General features: G+C 40.5%; 1 protein-coding gene across 1 annotated transcript in view; it reads right to left on the bottom strand.

The window, feature by feature from the left end:
- Window positions 1-20553, bottom strand: part of FAM81B (family with sequence similarity 81 member B) — a 63715-nt gene extending 43162 nt beyond the window's left edge. Inside the window, exons 1-5 of the mRNA XM_037032407.1 lie at window positions 20503-20553; window positions 18413-18549; window positions 12313-12349; window positions 12056-12223; window positions 7464-7528 (exon numbers count right to left, since the gene is read on the bottom strand). Of these exons, the coding sequence (XP_036888302.1) occupies window positions 7464-7528; window positions 12056-12223; window positions 12313-12349; window positions 18413-18549; window positions 20503-20553 (458 nt within the window). The remainder of the gene's footprint in view (window positions 1-7463; window positions 7529-12055; window positions 12224-12312; window positions 12350-18412; window positions 18550-20502) is intronic.
- Between the last annotated feature and the right edge of the window lie 4752 nt (window positions 20554-25305).

Raw genomic sequence — 25305 nt, 5'->3', positions numbered from 1 at the left:
TGGGTGAAATCCAGGAGGAAGCAGACCAAGGCCAGTAGGGTTAGGCCAGCACCGAGGTCTGAATGGAGAGGATGCCAAATAGTGACCAGGCAAAGAGGAGACTGGAGAAGAAAATTGGTTGTGGACCTTTTGTAGAGAAAATTGCATGAGACAAACTCCTCATGTTCAGTAAATTTAGTAAAGGGTAAAGGGGCCAAATACATGGTGACAGCAGATGATCTGACTGTGGGCGGTGGGCACGCAAAGCAATATACAGATCATGTATCACAGAAATGCACCCCTGAAACCTACATAATCTTAATGAACCAGTGTAACCCCAATAAATTTAATAGAAAAATAAAAAGAAAAACTTAAAAAATAATAAAATTACAGAATTAATGATGTACCTGTTGTGATTGGCTTTCTTATGAAGCCAAGCAGGTTGGCACGTGGTCCAGAGTCCCCATGTGAATGAGGGCATACTGTGTGTCTGGGTTACTCTTACAGGTGGAACGTATGTGAATTGCAGCAGCAAATTGTTCTGATGACTTTCAGAGTTCCTATTGCATGTTAGTGCTCCTGGGACACTTTTCCACATTACTTTGTTATTTTGAAGGGTGCGTGTTATTTATGTGCATCTGCAGGGGAAGGACACTGTACTTGGCATCAGAAGACCTGGGTTCAAGTTCTGCCACTGCCACTTACTACCTTTAACCTCTTTTAGGTTGCCCATAAGACACCTCCTTATCTGTCCTATAGAGATAATGACTTCTGCCCCACTGCCTGGGGAGTCAATTTAAATAATATACCTAAAGTGCTTTGTCCTTCCTGCAGGTTTTACAGACATGCATCCTTATTATAGTTATTGCTAATTATTAGAAAGTGTTATGGGCTGAATTGCACCCCTCCCCATAAGATATGTTGAAGTCCTAACCCCTAGTGCCTCAGAATGTGACCTAATTTGGAAATAGGGTTGTTGCAGATGTAAATGACTGAGATGAGGTCCTACTGAAGTAGCCTGGGCCCCTAATCCAATATGGCCAGCGTTCTTATAAGAATAGCCATGTGAAGACAGGGACACACAGGAAGAATACCATGTGGAGATGAAGACAGAGGTTGGAGAGATGCATCTACAAGCCCAGAAATGCCAGGAATTACCGACTGTCACCAGAAGAGAGGACAGAGACATGGGGCAGACTGTCCTTCAGATCCCTTGGAAGGAACCAACCCTGCTGACACCTTTATTTTGGGCTTCCAACCTCCAGAACTGTAAGACAATAAATTGCTGTAGTTTTAAGCCAGTCTGTGCTTTTGTGTTTTGGCATCCCTCAGAAAGTATTACAGATGGGAAATGACTTGAGGTGAGTTCCTGGAGAAATCTAAAGAATTTATTATTACACTCTCTTTTTTCTATATAGTGCTTATAGTCAACCTATCACTTTCATAAACATTGTTTTATTTCATTTTATCACTGCAACCACTCTATGGCATAAGTGAAAGTGCCCCAATTAAGATAAAAACTGAGGCTCAGAAATCATCAGTAACCCAACCAGGGAACATTTCAATCTGCCTCTTTGACTCTTTCTCCTCCATCACAGCAGCTTTGTTTAGACCAATTAGTAGCTCTTCCTGTTGTATTTGTATTTTCCTGAGATATAAGATGTATTTATTACTCTGATTTTTAATGTATAGCTTGCTCCCAATATTATATAATTTTCACCCCAATTAATTTTCCTCCACCAGGCTCATATCTATCCTTGGAGTCCTCAGGGCCCTCTTTGAGACCAGAGGTTAGAGGGGCTTCCTCTCTGCTCTGACATTTCGAGCACCGAGACTGGTCTCAGTCCTACCACAGTGGAGTTCTCACACTTGAGCAGAAGCTCTTGGGTGTGGCAAGAGTCCAGAGAGCCTCCTGGGCTGAGAGGGACTAAACTTCACCCGGGCCAGATCTGGGGGAAGGTACTGTGGGTAACGCAAATCCCTACAGCTGTGCCCACACACACTCAGAGTCTTGCCCATCACAGGTCTGGGCAGTGAGAAGGTGCCAGACAGGGAAGAATGAAGGACTGCACGGTGCCTTATGGCAGTGCCTCAAGGTTGCACGTAAAATGCTCTGAGTCTGGAGCACCTGTGGAGGAAGAGCGGAAATCTTTGATTGCATTATAACATCTTTCATACTCTAAGGAAGGGGCTGGAGATGAGGATGCCTCAGGGTGGGCGTGTGTGTAGCTGGTAGGGAGTGTGGGTAGAGGTGTGATTAAGAAAATAGTCTTTGCCCTGGCTGGTGTAGCTCAGTGGATTGAGCGTGGGCCTGCGAACCAGAGGATCGCGGTTCGATTCCCAGTCAGGGCACATGCCTGGGTTGTAGTCCAGTTCCCTGCAGGCCAACTCCCAGCAGGGGACGCACAAAAGGCAACCATACATTGATGTTTCTCTCCTTCTCTCCTTCCCCTCTAAAGATAAATAAATAAATAAAATCTTTAAAAAAGAAAAAGAAAATAGTCTTTGAAGAAACACAGACATAAATTTCTGGTTCAATCATACCATTGTGTGACCTTGGGCAAATATTTGACTCCTCTGAACCCCAGTGTCTTGTCTTTGTCTTTAAAATAGTAACATTGTTCACCTCTTAGAGTTACTGTGAGAGTTAAATAAGATGATTAGTGCTGAGTGAGATCTGGGAGCTATAAAAATAAATGTGGTCAGTGGGGCCAGGGAACTGCTCAGAGCGAGGGAGGGTCCACCGGGTAATAAAAAACTAACCAAGGGCCCCATGCATCCCTTTCTTCATAAACTGTACACACACTTTTGAGCTTTCTTACCTGGGGGCTAGTTGCCCTTCAAGATGGATATGACATTGCAAAATGAGACCTGAAAATCCCCAGCCTAACATGACTTATCCCATAGAAAGCTCAAAACAACCGTGTTTTGTCTTCTTTCTTGTGTGCTGTAATGTGAAATATCCATCTTCATCACGTAGCAACGAACGCAGTATGTCATGGTATAATAAAACATCTGCCACAGCACTGACAACAAACCCTTGAAGATGAATACTTTCTAGAGCCTGAATGCCATATTCCATCATGGGGAGAAATCGTTAATCATGGACTATTTTGCCCATTTGACTTACTGATAGTTTTATGTATCCACATTTTAAATACCATATTTTGGCTGTCAGCCAGACCCTCTTCCCAAAATTTACTACAGAGAGGAAACCTGAGATATGTATCGGCTATAGCTCAGCACAGACAACCCCTCAGTACAAAACAATTTCATTTTTCTCATCCAGACAGCAGCATAGTTCAAGTTCATACTTCCCTTCTTTTAATTCCAGCCACCTTCACCCCCTTGCTCTTTCTGCCACACCACGGGATTGTTCCTGCCTTAGAAACTGCTCTTCTTTGAGAGGCCCACTGGGCCAACTCCCTCATCTGGTTTTCACTCAAGAGTCAGTGCTCAGTAGGGCCCACCCTTGTCAGACTCCCACCAACGTGCGTCCCTTCCTCCTGCTAGGACAGAAGCCCTTGAGGCAGAGGTCTTTGTTTTGTTCACTGATGACTCTCCAAGTTCCAAGCATATTGTCTGGCACATATTAGACACTCAATAAGTATTTGCCACATGAATAAATGGTAATAACTGATTTTGGAAGACTGTAGTATCTTAGGAATGGAAGAGACCTTATAAATTATTTGATTCAGTGGCAAGAGGCATTTTTTAAGGAGTGTCAATTGAGAAATATAGAAATTAATTCATGGGAGAAATTTGTTTTCCATTTAAAATTAAATCCTATGGGTAAATAATGTATGTTCTTAAATCTTAGCCACTTACTTTACCACATAAAAATATTTATGAGAAATGGTGGGCAGAGCTGAGAAATAGAAGGTATCTTTCTAATCCATGTCCTGGAAATGAAATTGGGGTCTTTTGTAAATTGGGGTCTTTTGTCTTTTATTTTATTTAATTGTTGTTCAGGTACAGTTTTCCATCCCCCACTCCCAACCCAGCCCACCACCAGGGCTCCCCACCTCCTTCCCATTTCCATCCCCCTTAGTTGTTGTCCATGTGTCCTTTATACTAGTTCCTATAAATCCTTCCCCCTTTTCCCCTGAAATTCTCTCCCCTCTCCCCTCTGGTCCTGTCATCCTGTTCTCAATTTCAGTATCTTTGGTTATATTTTTCTTGTTTGTTTATTTGTTTAACTTAATTGTTGTTCAAGTACAGTTTTCTGTCTTTTACTCCCATTCCAGCCCATCCCCCCAGAGCTCCCCACCTCCCTCCCATTTTCACCCCCCTTAGTTGTTGTCCATGTGTCCTCTATACTAGTTCCTGTAAATCCTTCCCCTTTTCCCCCTGAAATTCCCTCTCCTTTCCCCTCTGGTCACTGGCTGCCTATTCTCTATTTCAGTGTCTTTGGTTATGTTTTGCATGCTTGTTTGTTTTGTTAATTAGGTTCCTGTTAAAGGTGAGATCATATGATATTTGTCTTTCACCACCTGGCTTATTTCGCTTAGCATAATGCTCTCCAGTTCCATCCATGCTGTTGCAAAGGGTAGGAGCTCCTTCTTTCTTTCTGCTGCATAGAATTCCATTGTGTAAATGTACCATAGTTTTTTGATCCACTCATTTACTGATGGGCACCTAGGTTGCTTCCAGTACTTGGCTACTGTAATGGCTGTACAGCCTACTTACTGTACAGGCTACTTGGCTATGAACATAGGGGTGCATAGGTTCTTTTGGATTGGTGTTTCAGCGTTCAGGGTATAATCCCAGCAGTGGAATTGCTGGGTCAAAAGGCAGATCCATTTTTAGTTTTCTGAGAAAATTCCATACTGTTTTCTATCAGGGCCTTCTCTGGAACACAGACAGCCCTTGGGACTCAGGCTGCTCATTTCCCACCCCTGAGCTCCCGCTCTGCTGTACAGCGGAGGCAGACATTGCCCGGAGAAGAGGGCCTTTCTTTTTCTCGGGCCACACAGCTAGATGGGGGTGGATTCTAGACTAGACCTGGGTGCCTGGCCTCTCTGCACTGCTCCTTTCATTGGTGGAAGAAAAAGATCAAAAAGGAAAAAAAAGCTTTGGTGATTTCTGCTCAATTAGGCTTAAACAAGCATTGGAAACACTGTTATAAAAATCAGCGGATGTCTGTCTATGGTGAATAAACACATGGAGATCAAAATTATTCACTGCCTTTAATAGAGTGTCACCATAATTGTCAGAGAAGTGATTGCAAGCATTCCGCCTCCTCCTGCCCCATGGATTATTCATATGACCTAGCATTTAACAAGCACTGGTAGTGTGTGGGTGTTGCTCCAACTGCCTGAGACTGAGAAGTGCCCTCAGTCTGCTTGCCTTTTTAATGTCCGTATCTTTAGTCAAGCCTTGTTCATAAGACAGGCATTACATCTTTTGTTGCTGGATTTGGGGTTTTTTTGGTTGTTGTTGTTTGGTTTTAGTATTACCTATAAGTATACCTAGATAGATCTATAAGGCAGAGAACCAAGGAGACTATGTAACACTGTATATTCAGGCAGTTTAATGAGTCAATGACTTTTACTTGTTTAAGTTCTCTGCATATCAATAAATTTGTTGCCACTCAATGAATACTATGACTTGAAGGATGAAGTTATTTTGAACATGACTGTTTTTATGTTCATTTTATTGGATTCGACAGGTCAATTCAAAATACCTGCACTGGTGTTTGAAATGCCCTAATGCCTGTTTGCTGTTCCAGTTAATCAGCTCACTGGGAATCTACTGTTCTAAGAAGAGCCGTTAACATGCCATTGTCTCCCCATGACTCCCCATGAAATCTGTCCACTACAGTTCCTTGGGAACTGTGGACTACAGTGTACCCTGTAGGCGACTCCAGGGGTATCAGAAACATGAGGTCACAGAGTTGTTGCCTTTAGGGACCTTGCAGCCTGTTCTGGGAGATTAAAGGAAAGAAAACTGACCATCTCAGGTGCTGCACAGAAAGTTCTAGATACATGGCTTAGGGCACAAGAGATGTTGGGTAGCTCAAGGTAGAAATAAATGTTGCCGCCAGATAATCATCATGCTTTTGCTTTGAATTATAGAATATTTCTTCCCCTTTCTCTTGTTTAGTTCCTCCTGAATCCAAGAAATGGCAAAAAGTGTCCTTGGGTTTAAGTCTGTTGCCATCTTTCAGGAATTTGTTCTCTCATCTCCTGGGATGTAGGTGACCAGCCTGCACCAAAGAATTCCACTTAGGTTTCTACTGGAGTTTGATGGAGCAGAAGAATGATTTCTATTTTCCACTGGCCACATGAAAATTCAGGTGGAACCAGGTCTCCCTTTCTCCTTGAATGGCAGTGAGTTAATACATCCTACAATGATCACTATTTCTGTGCACACCACACTCACTTTCCTTCACTCAGAAAAAAATGTTATCTGTCCAGATGTCATTTAAACAGTAAAGAATTACTTTTCCTTGTCTGCTTTTGTTTTCTCTAAATTATAGTCCAAATACAAGTTATGGGTAGCATGAAAACAAGGGTCAAAATACTATGGTTATACTATTCGGAATGTATTATACTGAATAGGTTAAGGAACCGGGAAATTCTTAATTGTGAATATATCATAATGAAAATGAGTGAATTTGAAAACTATCATCCTATTGTTCAAGGTACTTGTATGATGAAAATTTAGTATGTAAATTTTTCTCTTCACATTGATTCATTTCATTGGGTCATTTCCACCTGCTGTCATGTCGTATATTTCAGAATCAGAATGATCTCAAAGCTGCAGTGGGTCCTAGGGAGGTTCTGGTCTAAGCTCTTCATTTGGCAAGCGAAAGGGTCAAAGCCCAGAGACAGAGACTGTGGGCCTGACTGAGGTCATGCGGAGAATTGTGGGAAGCCCGGTACTAACTCCAGGGCCCTGAAAACAGTAATTGGTCTACAAGACTAAATCTCCCTTTGGCAAGTGGAATAGAGAACAACTCAGACTTATCATGCATTGCCTCTGTGACCTCACCTTTTCCAACTGGGATTCTAGGATCTTTTGGACATTGCCCGTGGATCAGTAATGTTATATTTCCAAGTCCCAGGGCTGTCCCTCTTCCCTGGATGAGCTCTAGGTGTGGCACTATAAACAGCGCAATCAAAGTTTCCTGATGATTAATATATTTAAATTTTTCTTGACTTTGTATCGTGACATGTTAAAAGATTTATTTGGTTTATTTTTAAAGTCATTGTTAACTATATCAGATTCTGTTATATGCCATTCCTTGACTATGTTGCATTATTTTATTCATAAATATACGGGAACCTGGGGGAGAAAGGGGAGACGGTAAAATCAGCTTGCTTCGTCAGCCCAAGAGGAATGGGACGGAGAGACTTCCTGAGACGGTAAACCAGAGGCCTAGTTTGGATGAACTCACAGATCTCATTCAGCCCTTTTAATCTCAAACTGATTCATTAATACAGTAAATAGTTAAAAGTAGTTGTAATTTGCAGACTTACTTGTCAACATATTCAATTAGATCGGTAGACTTCTTGGTTGACATGTTGGCTGGAGATAATCTTACCTAAAACAAAGGTCATGAATTTAAAATGTATCATCAAGCAGTTCATGGGGAAATCCTATCTATCTTATTCTGACATACATTCTTAATTTTTTTAGTAATATGTTTTTTATTGCAATGAAATACATGTAAGATAAAATTTACCATTTTAACTATTCCATTTTGTGGTATGCAGTACATTTGCAGTGTTGTGCAACTAACCCAGTATCTACTTCAAGAAAATTTTCATCCCTCTGAGGGGCAGCCCCGCGCCCAGTGAGCAGCCCCTCTCTGCTCTTTCTTCCACCCAGGCCCTGGTGACTGTTCATCTGCTGTCTGTCTCTATAGGTTTGCCTATTGTGGATATTCCATATATATGGAAACATACAACAGTATGTGGCCTTTTGTGAATGGCTTGTCTCTTTTTTTTACTGTTGATGCTATTACAGATGTCCCCCATTTCCTTCCACCCAGCAGCCTCTCCTCAGCTTTACCATGTCAACAAACTACGAACTCGATGTTATCAGCCTAGTTAACCTTGCACACGGCCCCTTTGTATTGCTAGAGACTAAAACCAAAATCAAGTACTGGGGATGCTAGAGAGCTTCCACAGAGTTGGTACCAGTCAGGAAAGACTTTTTGGAAGATCAAAGCCATGGATTATTCTTAGATAATTTTTAAATGAAATATCCAATGGTTACTGGCTGAATTACTAAAGAAGTCCTCAGAGAGTAAATTATTCCTGATACACTGAATTTAGAGGGAAATCAGCTAAATTTAAAAAAACCCTCAATATCTAGAAAACTAGGCTACCCAGGTAATTTTGTTCTTTAATAAAGCTGGATATAAGATTATTATAGGCAATGAGAAATAAAAGTCAGAACACAATTATCCACTATTAGTAAACACAGCTGGCCATATGATCACTTAACTAGTTCAATAAAATTGTACCATTAGAAAGTTCTATGTGTCTGAAAGTTCATAATTTTGTAGCAATTCTAGGGGAAAAAGAGGATCAATATGTACTCCCTGCTTTTGAATATGCTGGAACTTTTCAACTTCAATGTTCTTTTTATTTTAAGTTTGAAAACAGAACATATTTTTATCTTCGTCTTCATACCTGTCACTGAACTGGATTCAATAGGGAGAGAAGAGTGGAATTTCACTTCATTTTAAAACTAAAATATGTTCCTAAGACATTCTACATGGTTTATGTTATTATATACCATAATGGTGAGCAGAAAGAGTTAAGAGCCAGACACAGAAACCATTCCTTTGGCAGATGCCTAAGAAACTACCACCACTAATTTAAGTCTCTTTGGTGGTAGACAACCAGAACGGGCTCAAGCCACCAGGGTTTGAGTGCTTTGAACCCTCTCTCCCCGTTGCTAAGGAGTGGGGTCTGCAGTGGGTCTCATGCTCTGAGACCTGCTCTTCCCCTAAAGACAGGATGTAATGACACACTGGGTACCCAGATCCATGTTCTGAAGACCATGATGGGCCTCATTTGGTCTGGTCTGGTTCATGTTTTCACCCCAGTTTTTTGCTGGAATAGTGCTGAGCCCTGGACCTTCACCTGCTAATGCCAGCTCGTTCCTTCTCACCCCTCCACTGCTACCCCTGGCCCGTGCAGGTCTGCTGCTGATATTTCCCCAGCAATGGGCGGGTCCCCATCCTTATATGTTTGGCACCTAGTAGCCCTTTGTAAGTACTGTGGAGTGAAAGAGTAATGATGAGTGTTTTGTCCAAGGACACTAAATGACTGAGTTATTGTCTTTTTTTCCTTTTCAAGTGAAAACACTGGGTATTTGTGGTATTTTATTTCATTAATTTTTAAGTCTTATTTGGGAAACCATGGGTAGTATCCCTTAACACACCTACAACTCATGTGCTCTTAAAGTAACAAATGTTAAACCCGATAGATGAGGAAAATAGAAAAATTATAAAAAATAAAAGATATAGGAAAAAAAGTTTTTTCACTTATAATTCTATTACGTAGGGGAGCGATTTTCAACCAGTGTGTATGGCAGCCACTTTGGTGCATGACTTGCAGGACCCGACTGTTTAGTCAGGTGCACTGACCTCTGTTCCTTTACATTGTCAAATAAAGAATGACAACAACAAATTTTCACAACAAATTGTGAAAATTTTTTCACACTATCATCTGGTGTGAAAAAAATCAAAATTATATCCACTTTTTCGTTAGATTGGCAAAAAATATACTTTTTGGTGTGCTGCAGAATTTCAGTAATTAGTGTATATATGCCATGAGATAAACAAAGAGAGCAAAAGTCATTAACATCATGATACATTTATTTCTTACATGCATTTTAAAAATGTATCTAAGACAATAAATTTTATGTCTTTGCTGTTTGCATATAGGAGTCAGCTCTGTTTCATCCCTATTTCTACAAGCTAGAATGCAATTACATAAAAATTCTCACAAAGAACTTGATGCTTATTATGGGATTTTTTACATGTATCAGTTTTCACCTGGGTACCCACTGGGTGAAAATAATAATAATATTATTATTTACATAATAAACCTTTAAAACACTGTGGTCCCTCCCAAGGAAGCACACACCAAGGCACATTATAATTACATTAGCCAAAATTAAAGAGAAGGAGAGAATCTTAAAAGCAGTAAGGCAAAAGAAGACAGTTACCTACAATGGAGTTCCTATAAGACTTACAGCTGATCTCTCAAAAGAAACCTTGCGGGCAAGAAGGGGCTGGAAAGAAGTGTTCCAAGTCATGAAAGGCAAGGGCCTACATCCAAGATTGCTCTATCCAGCAAAACTATCATTTAGAATGGAAGGGCAGATAAAGTGCTTCCCAGATAAGGTCAAGTTAAAGGAGTTCATCATCACTGAGCCCTTATTATATGAAATGTTAAAGGGACTTTTTTAAGGAAAAGAAGATCAAAACTATGAACAGTAAAATGACAACAAACTCACAACTATCAACAACTGAAACCTAAAACGAAAACAAAAATGAACTAAGCAAACAACTAGAACAGGAACAGAATCACTGAAATAGAAATCACATGGAGGGTTATCAGTTGTGGGGCGGGGGAGGGGAGGAGAATGGGGGAAAAGATACAGGAAATAAGCATAATTGGTACAAAAATAGACAGGGGGAGGTTAAGAATAGTATAGGAAATGTAGAAGCCAAAGAACTTGTATGTATGAACCATGAACATGACCTAAAGTGGGGGAATGTGGGTGGGAGGGGGTCTGCAGGGTGGAGGGGAGTAAAGGGGAGAAAAAAGTAAGATAACTGTAATAGCATAATCAATAAGATATATTAAAAAATAAAGCACTGTGGTCCTGTCTGGTGATGCCTATAAAATACTTTCACATACATAATGTAATTTTATTCTCCCAACAGTTCTGTAAGGTAGGAATCATTATCTTTACCAAAAGAATAATGTTAGTTACCTTAAGCAACTGAAATTTTTATTAATTAGAGAAAGAATTTAAGATGATTATTTTTATAGGTGAAGAATTAGAGGAGCAGAGAAATAATGGGCCTTGCTCAAGATCATTTAGATAATGATAGTAATTATATTATAGCTATTGAAATTCTATTATAGCTATTGATGGAGTTCTTTCTACCTGCTAAGCTCTTTACTTTAATGGCTTGTTTTGAGAAAGGTGAAGGAATTAAGCAAATAAAAACAAAAGAAACGACTCATGGGCACAGACAACAGTTTGATGATTTCCAGAGGGAAGTAGGGGTGGGGGGAGGTAGGAGGGTAAAGGAGGGGTAAATGGTGATGTAAGGAGACTTGACTTGGGGTGGTGAACATACAATATTCAAATGTTGTATTGTAGAATTGTATACCTGAAACCTGTATCATTTTATTAAGGAATGTCACTCCAATAAAGTCAATACAAAAATAGAATAAAAACAAAGTCCACTTCTTTGAATGACAGGCTTAATTAGCCCATTTCACAGAAAAAGAAAGAAGGAGGTTAAGGAATTGCTGCAAGTCACACAGCTAGTAGGCGATGCAGCCAATAGATAGAAATGTTGGTCAGTGCTCGACGGCGTGCCAGCCTTCCAGGGCTCTTTCCCTCAGAGGAAGCTGCATCTGCTGGTCAGGTGTTATGAGGATCACAAAGCAAAGTCTAAAAACACTTCTCTGGATTTTTTTCATTTATTGGAAAGATATGACAAGTACCAATAAAAGACATTCCATTTAGCTATTCTCATTTTCATGTTAGTGATAATATCTATACCTTAAGTTTATCATAGTTTCTTTTGAATGAAAAGTAAATGATCAATTTTTGTTAATTTTTAGCCATACACATTAAAAGTCAGTCCAATAACTTTATTGGCAAATTGAGCCCCTTTTGCTCTTCACCCGGTGCTGTCATTCCTTACTTTGCTAACACAGGAAACAAAACAAAACAAAACAGGAAAGGTGGGTAGAGTGAAAGAAAGAACAACTGTCCAGTATTCCTTAGAACTCTCTAAGCAATGCTGAGCTTTAAAGAAGGTGAACAAAATACTCTATGTTTAATGAGAATATCTGCAAGCACTTACTTTGTTTTCTTGGTCACCCGCTGAGCCAGGAAGGGGGCCATCAGGTTCCTCCGACTGTTCCCCTGCAGTCCCGGAGGAACTTTTGTTTACATTTGTATCTAGGCAACCAGAATGCTGAATCAGATCAGGAACCCAGGCTTGGGACGTTTTGCAGTGGTAATTTCTTTTCTTAAATAAAGGCAGTTTCTGTACACATGGCAATTGTTAAAGGGAGCCTTCCAATTTGTTTTACATTCCCCTCTTCCCTGCTTCCTTACCCCAGTTCCCTCCCCTCCGTAAGACTCCTGGTCACACCTATAGTCAGATAGAAGAGCTTATCATCTCAGATACATTATACATTCAGAAAACTGTTGAAATGCACTCATGTAGATCAAACTGTTCTAAATAATAGGGAATGGTTTCTCATCCTATTGTGCCTAAGCCATCCAGCAATCTTCTTTGGGATTTATTACCTTGTTTCTATGTAATATGAAAGATAAACCAGATAATAAAGTATGAGACATTTAGAGATCTTGAATAATCCATAAGATAAATACCTGAACTCATGATGCTTCGTTTCCCGGCTTCATTTCTGTCGATTTGATTTTTTAAAGGGGAGCAGAGGTTTTTTTTTTTAATTTTCTTTCTTAGAAAGCTGAAGTACTAGTGGATATTGATTGAATCCTAACTAAAGTCTTTACATTTCTGGGGCATCTTCCAGGGCGGCCCCGCAGCATTGTGACTGCAGGGAGACTCTGTGATGTCAGTGTGGCCGGCCCTCACCCCTGGAGTCAGTAAGTCCCTGAAACTTAGGAGCCTGAAGGGTTTTCCTTAATGCTCATTGTCCTAACAATTACTGGGGCCTTCATGTCTTTGGTGGGGTGTGACTATTTTCAAACCATTGTTTCACACCCTTCCTCTAGTTTCACCTTCACAGTTTGGTAAGAGACCAGTGCCCATAAGAGTAGACAAAGAAAATTGGAAGTTACGAAAGAGTCACAAAATGTAAAGTTCAGCATAAGGAATATGGTCGATAATATTGTAATAAATAGGTATGATTCCAAGTGGGTTCTTGAATGATGGGGTGGGGGGAATAATTTTGTAAATGATATAATTGTCTAACCACTATGTACCTGAAACTAATATAAAATAATATTGAATGTCAACTGTAACTGGATAATAAAATCTAAAACAATGAGGCTAAAGGGGCTAAATTTTCAAAAGTAGACAAAGATGAATTGCTGCACTACTCCCAAATCTTCCTCCAGTATGCTAGTCGAGGAAGCTAACACTTCTAGGCCACTAGGGGGAGTTTCTAAAACAATGAAGCCATGACAGGTGAAGTGGGCCAGGGCTTTACATCAGTTAAAATATTGAACTTTGGCATTGCGGGAAAATTTTATTTAGTTATTTGACCAAAAATATGAATTATTTCAGCTGTGAAATATTTTTCTATAAAAGCATTTTGAATGTTTAAAAAATTGGAATTTGATCCTTTGCTAATACTACTTTGCCCTCATATACAGAAATGATATTATTGCCTGAGTTGCCTTTCAACTTATGGTGCTCTGTTTGCCTTGCTCTGAGGACACAGGATGTTCAGGATGCTGAATGACAAACTCTTCCCACAGATAAATACCGCCCGTAAGTTTTGGCTTCAATGGTATGCCTTCTAGTGCTTAAACTAAGCACTTAAAATGTAGAGATACACTGTTTGGTGATTATCTAAGCAGCCCAAAAGGCTCATTATATCATCCTAGTCATCATTTTAGCAATTGTCAAGACAGACCAATACACCAGTGACAGAGGGCAGGATGGATACCAAGAGAGTGGGTGAGAACGTTGACCACTCAACCTACTGGTGTTTACTTTGGGCAAGGTTACCTCTCTAATTCTCAGTTTTCTCATCCGTAAGGTGAGATAATTATGGGGACCTCATAGGGTGGCAGACAGGATTAAATGCAATAATGCACTTGAAGTTCTCCCCTGAGTACCAGGCCAGGAATCCACTAAGCTGTATCTATCGTTCGTGATTATTTTACAAGATGCAATTATCCAAGAAAGAGATACAGGGACTGTGTGAGAAAGGACAACTGGATTTGACCATGCTAAAGAACTTTTTGAGATTCTTTCCTTAAATTCAGCTTCAAATTTTATGATTTGTCTAGAAAAATGGTTCTGAATGAAATGAATCTAACTTGTTTGTTCTCTAAATGGCTGCTTAGTTTTTAACAGGACATTGCACATAATACACACACCCTTGAAATCCCTCCTGCCTGAATGTATATATAAAATCCTTCCTGGAAGTCAATCATCTTAAAAGATCGCTTCGAATCCAGGCCTGCAGGGAGTACCTAGCCTAAAGCACAAAACCCAATAATGTTCAGTTTTGATCTTAAAAGCCATTATATTCTGATATTATTTCCTATATAGGCATGAAGGATTCATTTCGAGGTGGTGTTCAGGGAAGGGCTTGGTCAGTGTTGAGGGTCAACCAGCACAAAACTGCTCTGTGGTGGGTGCACTGTACAACCCTAAGGGGTGCCATTCACACAATAACACGGTAGATTTCCATGTTTGTTACAACAACTTTTGAGGCATATATCAATAAAATATCTCATTCTAAGAAAGTGGGTATACCAGGACAATTTTCTGACAAGTGGAAGTGAAGGGTCTTGAGGAAGGGGCACCCAATCCTCCGAGTGTGTATTGGCCAAGGGAGCCCCCCTCTTGGGTGTCTGCAGAATTCCGAGTCCTCAGCTGAACTGGCCTCAACCAGCCCTGGGCCACAGCAGCCAGTGGTTGTTGGTAGAGTGTGTCCTCCTCAACTTTCTTTTTTGTCTTTCTTTTATGTCACCTCCTACCTGCTATCCCAAATGGCCTTAGGCCATTCTTTCTGGGGAAGATCTCATTTGGACTTGGGGACTCCATCAGGCCTCACACGTGTTCTTGTGCTGTTCTAATTGGACCTGCTCTAGTCTCCAAGTAAGCTGTGTTCAGTACTTGACGTTTTGGAAGATCTCTCATGTTCCACCTCAGGTAGGCAGTGCAGATGCGAATATCCTAATTTTACAGATAAAAATACAGGCAGGTTCAGATACTTAAGTGACTCACATAAGCAAATGGTGAAAATTTGACCAGACCTCAAATCTTCCAATCCTCCCTCACGTACCTTCCCTCCTGGGATGAGTCATGCTGAATTCTGATACCGTGTGAGTGTTTGACTTCCATTCCCAAGGGGCACTCAGTGCTAAGCAGGCTCTTAATTGTTCCCTGGCAATTATATTTTGTTTCCTCAGTCCATTCCTACCTTCCTTAGATGACTGTCCTACCCTTTCTTCTGACCTCAAACTGCCCTCAGCTCCTCTTGTATCATTACTCTCAGCTGATGAGCTTCCCTTCCTATTTCACCACGAAAATTTTAGAAGTAATGAGAAGGGGATGTTTATAAACCCACCCACTACACCTATAGACCTCCATGAATTCGTGTCCATAAATTCTGTCTCCTCTCCTGTTTCAGCCGATGAGCCATCTATGCTTCTCATTCAGGTGCCTCCCAGCGGTCCTCAGGCCCCACTCCCTCTTACCCAAACAAGGACCCCATTCCCTCTTTCCTAGATTGTTCCCACCAAGATACCAACATCCCTTCTTTCCCTTCCACTCTCCTTAAAGCAAATAAACAACTTTCTTTTGATCCTATATACTCTTCAGCTACCACTCACTCTTTTCCTTTCCTGCACAGGAAAACTCCCTGAGAGTGTTGTTGCTATTTTTCTCTCCCCAGTTTCTCTTTGCTGCGGTCTGAATTGTGTCCCTCCCCACATTTNAGGCTAACTACCAGCAGGGGATGCACAAAAGGCAACCATACATTGATGTTTCTCTTCCTCTCTCCTTCCCCTCTAAAAATAAATAAATAAAAATATTTTTAAAAAAAGATACCAACATCCCTTCTTTCCCTTCCACTCTCCTTAAAGCAAATAAACAACTTTCTTTTGATCCTATATACCCTTCAGCTACCACTCACTCTTTTCCTTTCCTGCACAGGAAAACTCCCTGAGAGTGTTGTTGCTATTTTTCTCTCCCCAGTTTCTCTTTGCTGCGGTCTGAATTGTGTCCCTCCCCACATTTGGATGTTGAAACCCTCACCCTGAATGTGACTGTATTTGGAGATAGGATCGTTAGGAGGAAATTAAGGTTAGGCGAGCTCTTAAGAGCAGGGTCCTAGTCTTACAGGATTGGGGACTGGTGTCCTTATAAGATAAAAAAGCAATCTCTCTCCCCTTCTCTCTCTCCCTACCCACCCCTTCTCCCACACAGTCAGGAAAGGGTGAGGACACAGTAAGATGACAGTTGTCTGTAAGCCAGAAAGAGGGTTCTTACCAGGAACCAAATCTGTTGCCACCTTGACCTTAGACTTCCCAGACTCTAGAATTGTGAGAAATAAATTTCTGTTGTTTAAGCGACACAGTCTATGGTTATTTCGTTACGGCAGCCTGAGTAGGCCAAAACAATCTCGAATCACTAAAATCAGTTTTTCTGTCTCTTACTCCTTCCACAAAAACTGCTCTTGGCAAGGTCTCCTGTGACTTCTCTGTTACTAAATCCAGTGGTCACTCCTCAGTCTGCATCTTAGTGCCCCGTCAGCAGCATTTGACAGGATTGAGAGCTCTTTTCTACTTGAAACTCACTTTTTACTTGGCGCCCTTGGCAACATGTCTCCCTGGGCTCTGCTGTTCCTTTTCACATACTTCTCATTTCTCTCTCTGAGCCTGAACCGGTGATCAGCCATCTTTGTTGGCTTGAAGATTTCTCAGAAGTTCTGTGTCCTGGGAACCCTCGGCCCGGGGGAAACCAGAACCACGCAGAGCTGTTCCTGGACTCGTGCACTCACTACCTTGATAACCTCATGGAATGTGGCAGGAGTTGTGAAGGCACCTGGCATTTTATTTGACCTTGAAATATGTTAGTTCCTGACGCCTGAGGGCACTCATGGTGGTTTGACTTTCCTCTTTCTCTTCATAACAGCCCTGAGGACCCTTCTGGGAGCTCTTGCTTGTTAGGGTCTTGTGCTGGCACTTAGAGAGGCATTTTTCTCTACCACCAAATGTTTATTGACCTATTCTCTTCCTGTGTGACTTCTAACCGGTCCTCTGGTAGAAAGGATATGATAAGGTTGGCATGGACTTTGCACCTGACAAAAGATGATGCCTTAGTGCAGGCATTTCAACCATTAGTATGCATAAAACCTATAGAGCTTCTTAAATGGAAGACTATTAGGTTCCAATCCCATGAGTTTCTAAACAAGCTCATTTTCATCTGGAAATCCAAGGACCACTCACTGAACACCTCAAAGGAAAGAACTTATAAAGGTGGCATCCCTGAAGGCCCATAATTTGGGCCAGGGGCCTCTTTGGTGCTCCTAAAATTGCTACTGTATCCCTATAAACATTCATCTCCTTGTCCACCTGTCTGTTGACTCATCCATTCATCTCTCAGTGTCTTAGGTTCTGTGCGAGTGTGCATTTTCCTACACTATAGCAGTGCCTGAGCATTCTCTTTTCCAAACAACTTCCTCAGGCCCTGATTACTATGTGTTCCTCCCCCAAGGCCAAACCACATCCTACCAGCAGTCTCCCCTCAGGTGCCAAGCAGCATGGCACCTTGTCTTTTTAGCTGGTTCCTCCTCCTTCTCCACCTGTCAGCTAGTCCCTGTTTCCATTCTCTGGTTCCGTTATCACTTCTCTCCCTTCCACCTCTGAACAAACTGTGTCTCCCTGGACACCTAGTTGTAGCCAAGCTGCTGTGGTAAATTCTCACCCCCTCTTAGCTGTGTTTCCCACCTTCAACACCCACTGCCATTTGGTTAATATCAGCCCTATACATCGATTAACCAAAAGAAGAAGAGCAATGCATTAAAATATAGTAACATTAATAATACAATTAAATAAAATGCCAAGGGAAAAATATGCAACTGGGAAGTGGATTCCCCATTGTATACAATCTGTCACACATTCAGACGTGCAAACAAAGTTCAAAACAAACAAGGGAAATACAACTAAAAAGACTGACAAAATTCCACCTGGCTGATAATACAGTACAAAAGCAGGTGAGCTAATAATTAAAAAACGATGACAATTTGCATGGGGATTTAGTGTGCTGCTGCCAGGTGCAGGAGCCATGAGATGCTGTGGAGTCAATAAAACCTTGTGCTTGTTAATTCATCTACAGAGTCTCCGTGCTACTGCTGGCAGGAATATTTGTTCTAGCTGCTCCAGTCTCATGACTTATTTCTCTGCAAAAATCTCTCCTGCTGCAGGAAAGTTTCTTGCTCTGACACAAGGGCCTGAGTGAGCCTTGTGGATCCGGCAGTCAGCTCACCAGCCACAGGTTGGTGGTGGCAGGTCGTCCACCTGCTGCTCCAGTGAGCCCCAGGAGCCCGTTTCTGTTATGTAGTAAGACCAGTAAGGCCCTGCAGCCTGACACAAGCACAGGTGCTTCTGAGTGAACAGAAATATCTGTTTGAAAAACATGTGAATAGATCTTAATCCCAAAATCAATGAATGTGCTTTTGGCCCTAGACATGCACACATTTAGCCAAATAGCTCTAGGACAGAGTTTAATATTGTATGTGTTTGTCTCATGATTAGAAAGGATAATCAAATCCAAAGAGGAAAGTTTTTCTTTGCTCTGAGGACAATTTTATGTGCCATAATGCTAAAATAACCAAAACATTATCTGTCTTAATTGTCCAGCACTAGGGAAATGCTGAGTATTGTTTTGTATGACTTAATTATGACAAACATTAACAATATTTATTAATAATTTTTTATCACATTTAGAATGTATATGTTACACTGTTAAGTGGAATATTGGGGTACAAAATATAACATACAGTTGGACTTTAAATATGCTAAGAAACAATTCAAAAGGAATTTGACCATTGCTTTGGGGAGGTAGGATTATGAATACTTTTTTTTTGTAGACTACCATTTTATTAGTATGAATTATTTTTATATTTTAAAAAGTACATAAAAGACAGTTTTCCCTCTGTTGTGCAATTATACATTTTTAAACCATATTTCTTTACCTATGTCCATTTTTAAAAAGATTTTATTTATTCATTTAGAGAGTGGAAGGGAGGGAGAAAGAGACGGTGAGAAACATCAATGTATGGTTTCCTCTCACATGGCCCCCACTGGGGACCTGGCCTGCAACCCAGGCATGGGCCGCGACTGGGAATCGAACTGACAACCCTTTGGTTCGCAGCCTGAGCTCAATCCACTGAGCTACACCAGCCAGGGCCCAATGTCCATTTCTAATTCAACTTTAGACATATTTTCATTTTCTAATGGAGCATACCAGATTTACATTGTTTAAAGAAATCATACTAGAAAGCATGACTTTCATAGCTACAGGCTGGAAGTGCCTGCTAACTCCAGAATGCTTTTACAGATCCCTCCCGTCGGAGACAGACACCAGGTTTAGGGTCAGGAATTTGGGTTGGGTTCCTTACTTGCCTGAACCTCCACGCATCTTAGAAAGCAGAGGCAGGAGAAGCTCTTGACACATCTGTCATTGATCCATGGAGAGAGGCAGCAAGGCACTTTCGGAGCAGAGCGTTCGGCTTCAGGCTGAGAAAGCACTTTTCCCTCCAAGTCTCAGACTCAGTCTCCATCAATCAATATTTTGCTTTAGATTTTAGCTTGTTTTTATTTTTTAAGATGAAAGAGAAAATTAGTTGATGAGACATAAAACAAGAAATATCTCAAAGGAGATTCGTTAGGAGACTTTTAAAATTTTTGTAAGAATCTTAGTGTTTCTGTAATTATTGTATACTTTAAATTGAATTTATACATATATACATATATAATTTCACATAAATGCATAAATGTGATATCACATTTTTAAGTGAATCTTTTTCTTTCCATTTTTGCTTCCTTCTTCCCCCAGCCCTCTCACCCATGTTAACCACCTACTGTGTAGCCTTGGTAGGAGACCTATATAACTCTAGACTATGTCAGATAGGTTTAAACACCTGTTTCCCACTCACATTTTGGGGGACTGTTACAGTTCAAACGCAGCCAAGGTTTGCAAGCTCTGTGGCAACGGCTTCTTATTCGTAGCTAGTCTGTGCTAAAACTGTACTTTAGAGAAGTGTTATCTGATTTAATGTTAAGAATGGAAGATCTAAATGTTGTTTCTGGCAAGTGAACAGATTCTTTTTATGCTATCTCAATTTTAAAGTGTTCAAATAGATGTTCTGCTACTTAAAAAACATCATCTTTTGGACATTTACATGGAAGGGTGCAAAGGACCTTCCTGCAGGGATAGAAATGTCCTGTATTTTGACTCTGGAGGTGATTATATGGGCGTGTGTAGCATTAGTCAAACCCTGTTGAAGTATGTGCTTAAAATGGATGCATTTTGTTGTAGGTAAACTACACCCAAATAAAGCTTCTCCTACAAACACATTTCTGTTCATTTAAACTCTGGGTTTTCAGAATTTGCTGTGAAGACATTGCGATTTATCATTACTGTCCTCACTGCCACTCATCTGTGGATTTCAGAGGATTTGTTCTGTGGGCCTATTTGAGGACTGAAAAGTGATGGAGAAGCAGAAGTGATCTGCAGGTGACAAGGAGCCAAACGAATGCCACCAGAGCTGCTCGCATCACACCCTCATTGTGCCACAGAAGCCTCTCAACTCTTGCCGCTCCTACGAGCATCTCCGAGCATCTCCGAAGTAGTGGCAAAAGATGTAGGAGGCAGTTCTTGCTTTGTTGTGTTATGGAGACAGAGTCCAGCTCTTTGTCTCGATGTTTCTTTCTGTCTTCTCTCTCTCACGAACAGTCATGCCAGACATATGTTGGCAGAGAAATAGGTACTAGTTACTTAAACAAACATGATTTTTGAGCCAAGCATCTCTCCAACTGTTTGTTAACAGTCTTTTTAAAGGCAGTTTTGAGCTAAACTTAGTTATGCTTTTTATTCTAGTATTTACTTTAATCATGACAACTAATATACTATCATTCAAGGAATGGCTTTACAATGCATCTCACTATAAAGTGCTCTTTGTTAGCAACAGTAAAATTTAGGCCATAAAATGGGCAAAGTGGATAATCTCATTCCCTCCACTCCCCAGCATTTGGCCTAATATCGAACACTGTCCTTGAAGTTGTGTTGTATGTTGTCAGGAAGAGCCCGCCTTCTACCTGAGGTCATGTTAAAAGCAACAGAGATGTGGTTCCCCTGAGCTCTTCATTTATTGTTCCTAAATCTCACAGAGAGTCTGGCCACAGCCAAAGCTAAGGAGCAGGCCAGTGTTCCCTGGAGAGGGGATAGTATGGGGCTGGGAAATGCAGAAGGCAGTGGAAGGGTGTGGCAGCGAATAGGTTTGAAGGGGAGCTGGGCTGGCCATTGTGGGTTGTGTGGGTGGCCCTGGGTGCCTGGGTGACAGGCCTGGGAAAGCAGGCCTTCTACCAAATGTTTCCAACCACCTCTCACAGCCTCTACACCTTGTTAAAGGACTAATTTTTAATATTGGCAAGTTCAGTTTTAAAATGTCAATTTTGAGAAACAATGCAAAAATCTAATGTACTATTGGGACTTCAACACTGAATAACTAAACTTATGCAAATAACACTGAGTAAAACTGGACTAATTCAACTTTATTGAGTAGAATCTGGGAAAGCTTATGGGGGTTGAAGTTTTTGCTAACATTTTTGGTAAACTCTCTCAAAAGTTCAAGAGTCTAAAAAATTTAACGAATAAATTGAATCAAAGAGGAATAGTGAAGATGCTTATGAAGGAAAGACTTCAACTATGGTGGTTTAGCCAAAAAGTCCATATGTTTTTTTTCTGTAAAATAAAAGAAATTTTTTATTGTCACCAATAACTTAATCGACATGGATATCTTGAGTATGTTGGCTATCTCCCACATGCTATAAGGTTGACTGTTCTCCATTTGATTAATGTCTCCATTTGATTATTACCATTGGTACCATCTTTAACTGGTCTACCTGACTGTGGAACATCGTTTAGTGAGAAATCTCCAGCTTGAAACTTCACAAATCACTTTGACACGTTTGACCAGTCACAGCCCCTTCTCTATACACCACACAAATCCTTCTTTGTGTTTTAGTTGCCCTTTTACCTTTTTTGAAATAATGAAGCATAATATGCCAAAATGTTGCTTATTTTCTTTCATCTTCAATATTAAAATGGCTACATAAAAATTCACCAATTTTGATATTTTTTTAAAAAATGCACACTGATATGACAGCTGTCACAATACCATCTAACAAAATTATTTCAAATGAAGTTAAAGTCAACTAAGTGCTACTAGAGCCATCTTGTGGAAAAAACCAAATGAATTTTTTGACCAACTCAATATTTTGAAGAAAGAAGAATGTCTGGTACATATGCACATACGTATTTACTTATTTATTTTAAAATCTCTTCAACAAAATCTTTGGGCATTCCACCGGATAATTCTTTGTTAGCCTAATATGTTTAAGTAATAATTAATAAATAAGTAATTGGCTGTGGGTAAGTGGGTAAGAGGGGTGAGCTGGGTGGAGGACAGCAAAAGGGAAAAGAGAATTGGGACAACTGTGATAGAATAAGCAATAGAAATAATTAAAAACATAAGTAATAAAACTGTGTCTTGGTAATAAAACTACTCAATAATGCAGTTTTTCAATTTATCCAAATTGAGAGAAAGAGGATGAATGATATTTGTATTAGAATACTTAAATGTCCTATATAATAGTGGTACTGACTACATGATGAGCACCATAAAAAGTCATCCAGATACCCGGTAAGAGATCTTTACCATCTCTTTGGGCAGCCCTCCCTGGTGGAAGCACCTGGAACCTGCTGCCACACACTAGGAGGGTTGGGATGACATTGTCTGGCCCTAGGGCTCAGTCCCTGTGGTATGCCTCAGTCCCAATCATATCTGATTGGTATGGTGCGTATGCCTCAAGATAGAGCAACCACTTTTTAAAGGAAAATGCCTTCATTATTCACTGGGGAATGTGTCTGCTGGGGTCCAGGCTTCTGGGAAGATGATGGGAAAGCCACCGTACAGGAAGCTGGTGAGCACTAGTGTGCTCCTGAGAGGGATGTGAGTAAAAGAGTAAGGACAGGGCATCTAGGTGCGAACCAGTTTGGACTTGACCTGAACCCACCTCTTTTTTTTTTTAATATTTTATTTATTTATCTTTAGAGGGGAAGGGAAGGAGAGAGGGAGAGAAATATCAATGTATGGTTGCCTCTGCTGAGGACACACAATGTATCGTGTGTCCCCTGCCAGGGAGTGGCCTGCAACCCAGGCATGTGCCCTGACTGGGAATCGAACCGCGATCCTCTGGTTCGCAGGCCCGTGCTCAATCCACTGAGCTATACCAGCCAGGACCTGAACCCACCTCTTGCTGCAAATCTTGGTTTCCAGATTCATCATGTGCTTGGGGAGAGTGGTATTTTTGTTTGCTTGTTTTGGAAACCAGTGAATCATCACAGCACCGTGTTCAGTTTGCACTAGAGGAACAGAGATCCAAGCACACAGTCATAGGGGCTGGACATGAGAGGAACATGGAGAAAGAAGCCCTGAGGATTCACATGGTTCGGGTTTTGATTTTTAGAAAAAAACCTTTGTGGTGTAATGACCACAGTCTTACAGTAGAGCAAAACCTTCAAAGGCAGAGCAGACAATGAAAACATTGGATCCTGGGTAACTTCTCTGAGTACTAAGTCAGATAACTTCTGAAAAGCTTCTGATAACTTACTGAAAGCTTCTTTACTTTAGACTTTCAAGTTTTATGAAACAACACAATTCCTTTATTGTGCAAATCAGTTGGAGTAGGCTTGCCTGTTACTTACAAAGAAATATCCTAATTGATATAGTAAAATGTAGATTATTATATATGTAGATCATACTGTTTAGATTTTAGGCATACAAACAAGTTACAGGCATATTTGTTTTAAAAAGCTTTCAATAAGCAAGTAAAGAAGCTATAAAACAGCCCACTGACTTTGTGTGATGGCACTGAATCACTTGATGTGGAATAGTTTTTAATGTTTCAAATATCTTTTGTAAATGATTAGTTGAACATTATAAAGTATTAAAAAACTACCTCATATTGGCAATATGTTTAAGTCACAACACCAGATTTATTTTTATATAGTCATAGATTTTTTCATATACTGGTAAAACACGATAAATTTAGAGATAAACTTCAATTAACTTCTCTCTCTACAAAAGAAAATTTATTTCAGAATTACTCATAGTTGCTCACAGACCTGTGGTATTTAAGAGATGCGAAATAATTTCCCCAAGGTGCAAAGTTAATTATTTTTTGCCTGTACCTTTTATAATAATTCATGTTCTTGAAGTCTCTGTAATGGAAACACTCCAAGTAACCAGTGTCATTAGCTGAGAACACAGATAAAACTTTGTCATTTCAAGTTTAGCAACTTAATTGCAGACATTTTGAACATTAGAATGTTTCCAGTATTAGTATACATAGTTGAAAGTGTATATTGCAAATCCTCATGGAAGAGTTTCAGAATATCACTTCTTTTCACATAAACCCAACTTTCTCATCCATTTGACATTTTCACCTCCAAACGGGAGGAGCAGTCCTGGGTATCTGAGCCCAGATCCTTTTGCAACGTTCACTAATCTTTAAGATTCTTTTTCTCATTTACTGAAGAACTGTGGCTCATCCTATTGGAATTGTGCTGTCCTAGTGTGTCTCTCTGTTAGAAAGACAAAGCTGTAAGAGAGAAAGAAATAGGTAGAGAGAAGTTGACATACGTATGCGTTCAGCGTTCTCTATTCAGTATGCATCTGTTCATAGAACATAGAGATGTATTTCTCTCTGGTAAATGAGGAAGGATGAATTCAGGAAGCTGTGAGTCAGCTAGACTGTTGTGGGAGGAACTGTACCAGAGACTTTATCAGCCCCACTGGTCACAAATAACAACTGAGTAGAAACAGCATCAACTTTACTGCAAGAATATGGAAGTGCCAGCTGGCCCCGAGGAGCTTCTGGTGGTACTGATTCTCCATGCATACTTGAGGGAGATAAAGTCTCTATCTGACTCTCCTAATTAGAATGATATGTTTATATGACATGGTAAAAGAAATGAATTCAACTAAAGTTGGAATTCTGTGATCAAGATGTGAAGTACATAGAGATGAAAAGAGGAGGTTTCAGGGGGCAGTTTGGAGGTGCTGGAGGGAAAGAGACAGAGGGGAAGAGCCA

Source organism: Sturnira hondurensis, unplaced genomic scaffold (assembly GCF_014824575.4).
Source record: "Sturnira hondurensis isolate 20B ecotype Veracruz unplaced genomic scaffold, ASM1482457v3 Scaffold0021354, whole genome shotgun sequence".
Taxonomy (NCBI): domain Eukaryota; kingdom Metazoa; phylum Chordata; class Mammalia; order Chiroptera; family Phyllostomidae; genus Sturnira; species Sturnira hondurensis.
The sequence above is the reverse complement of the archived record's forward strand: the minus strand, read 5'-3'. Positions and strand labels throughout refer to the sequence as shown.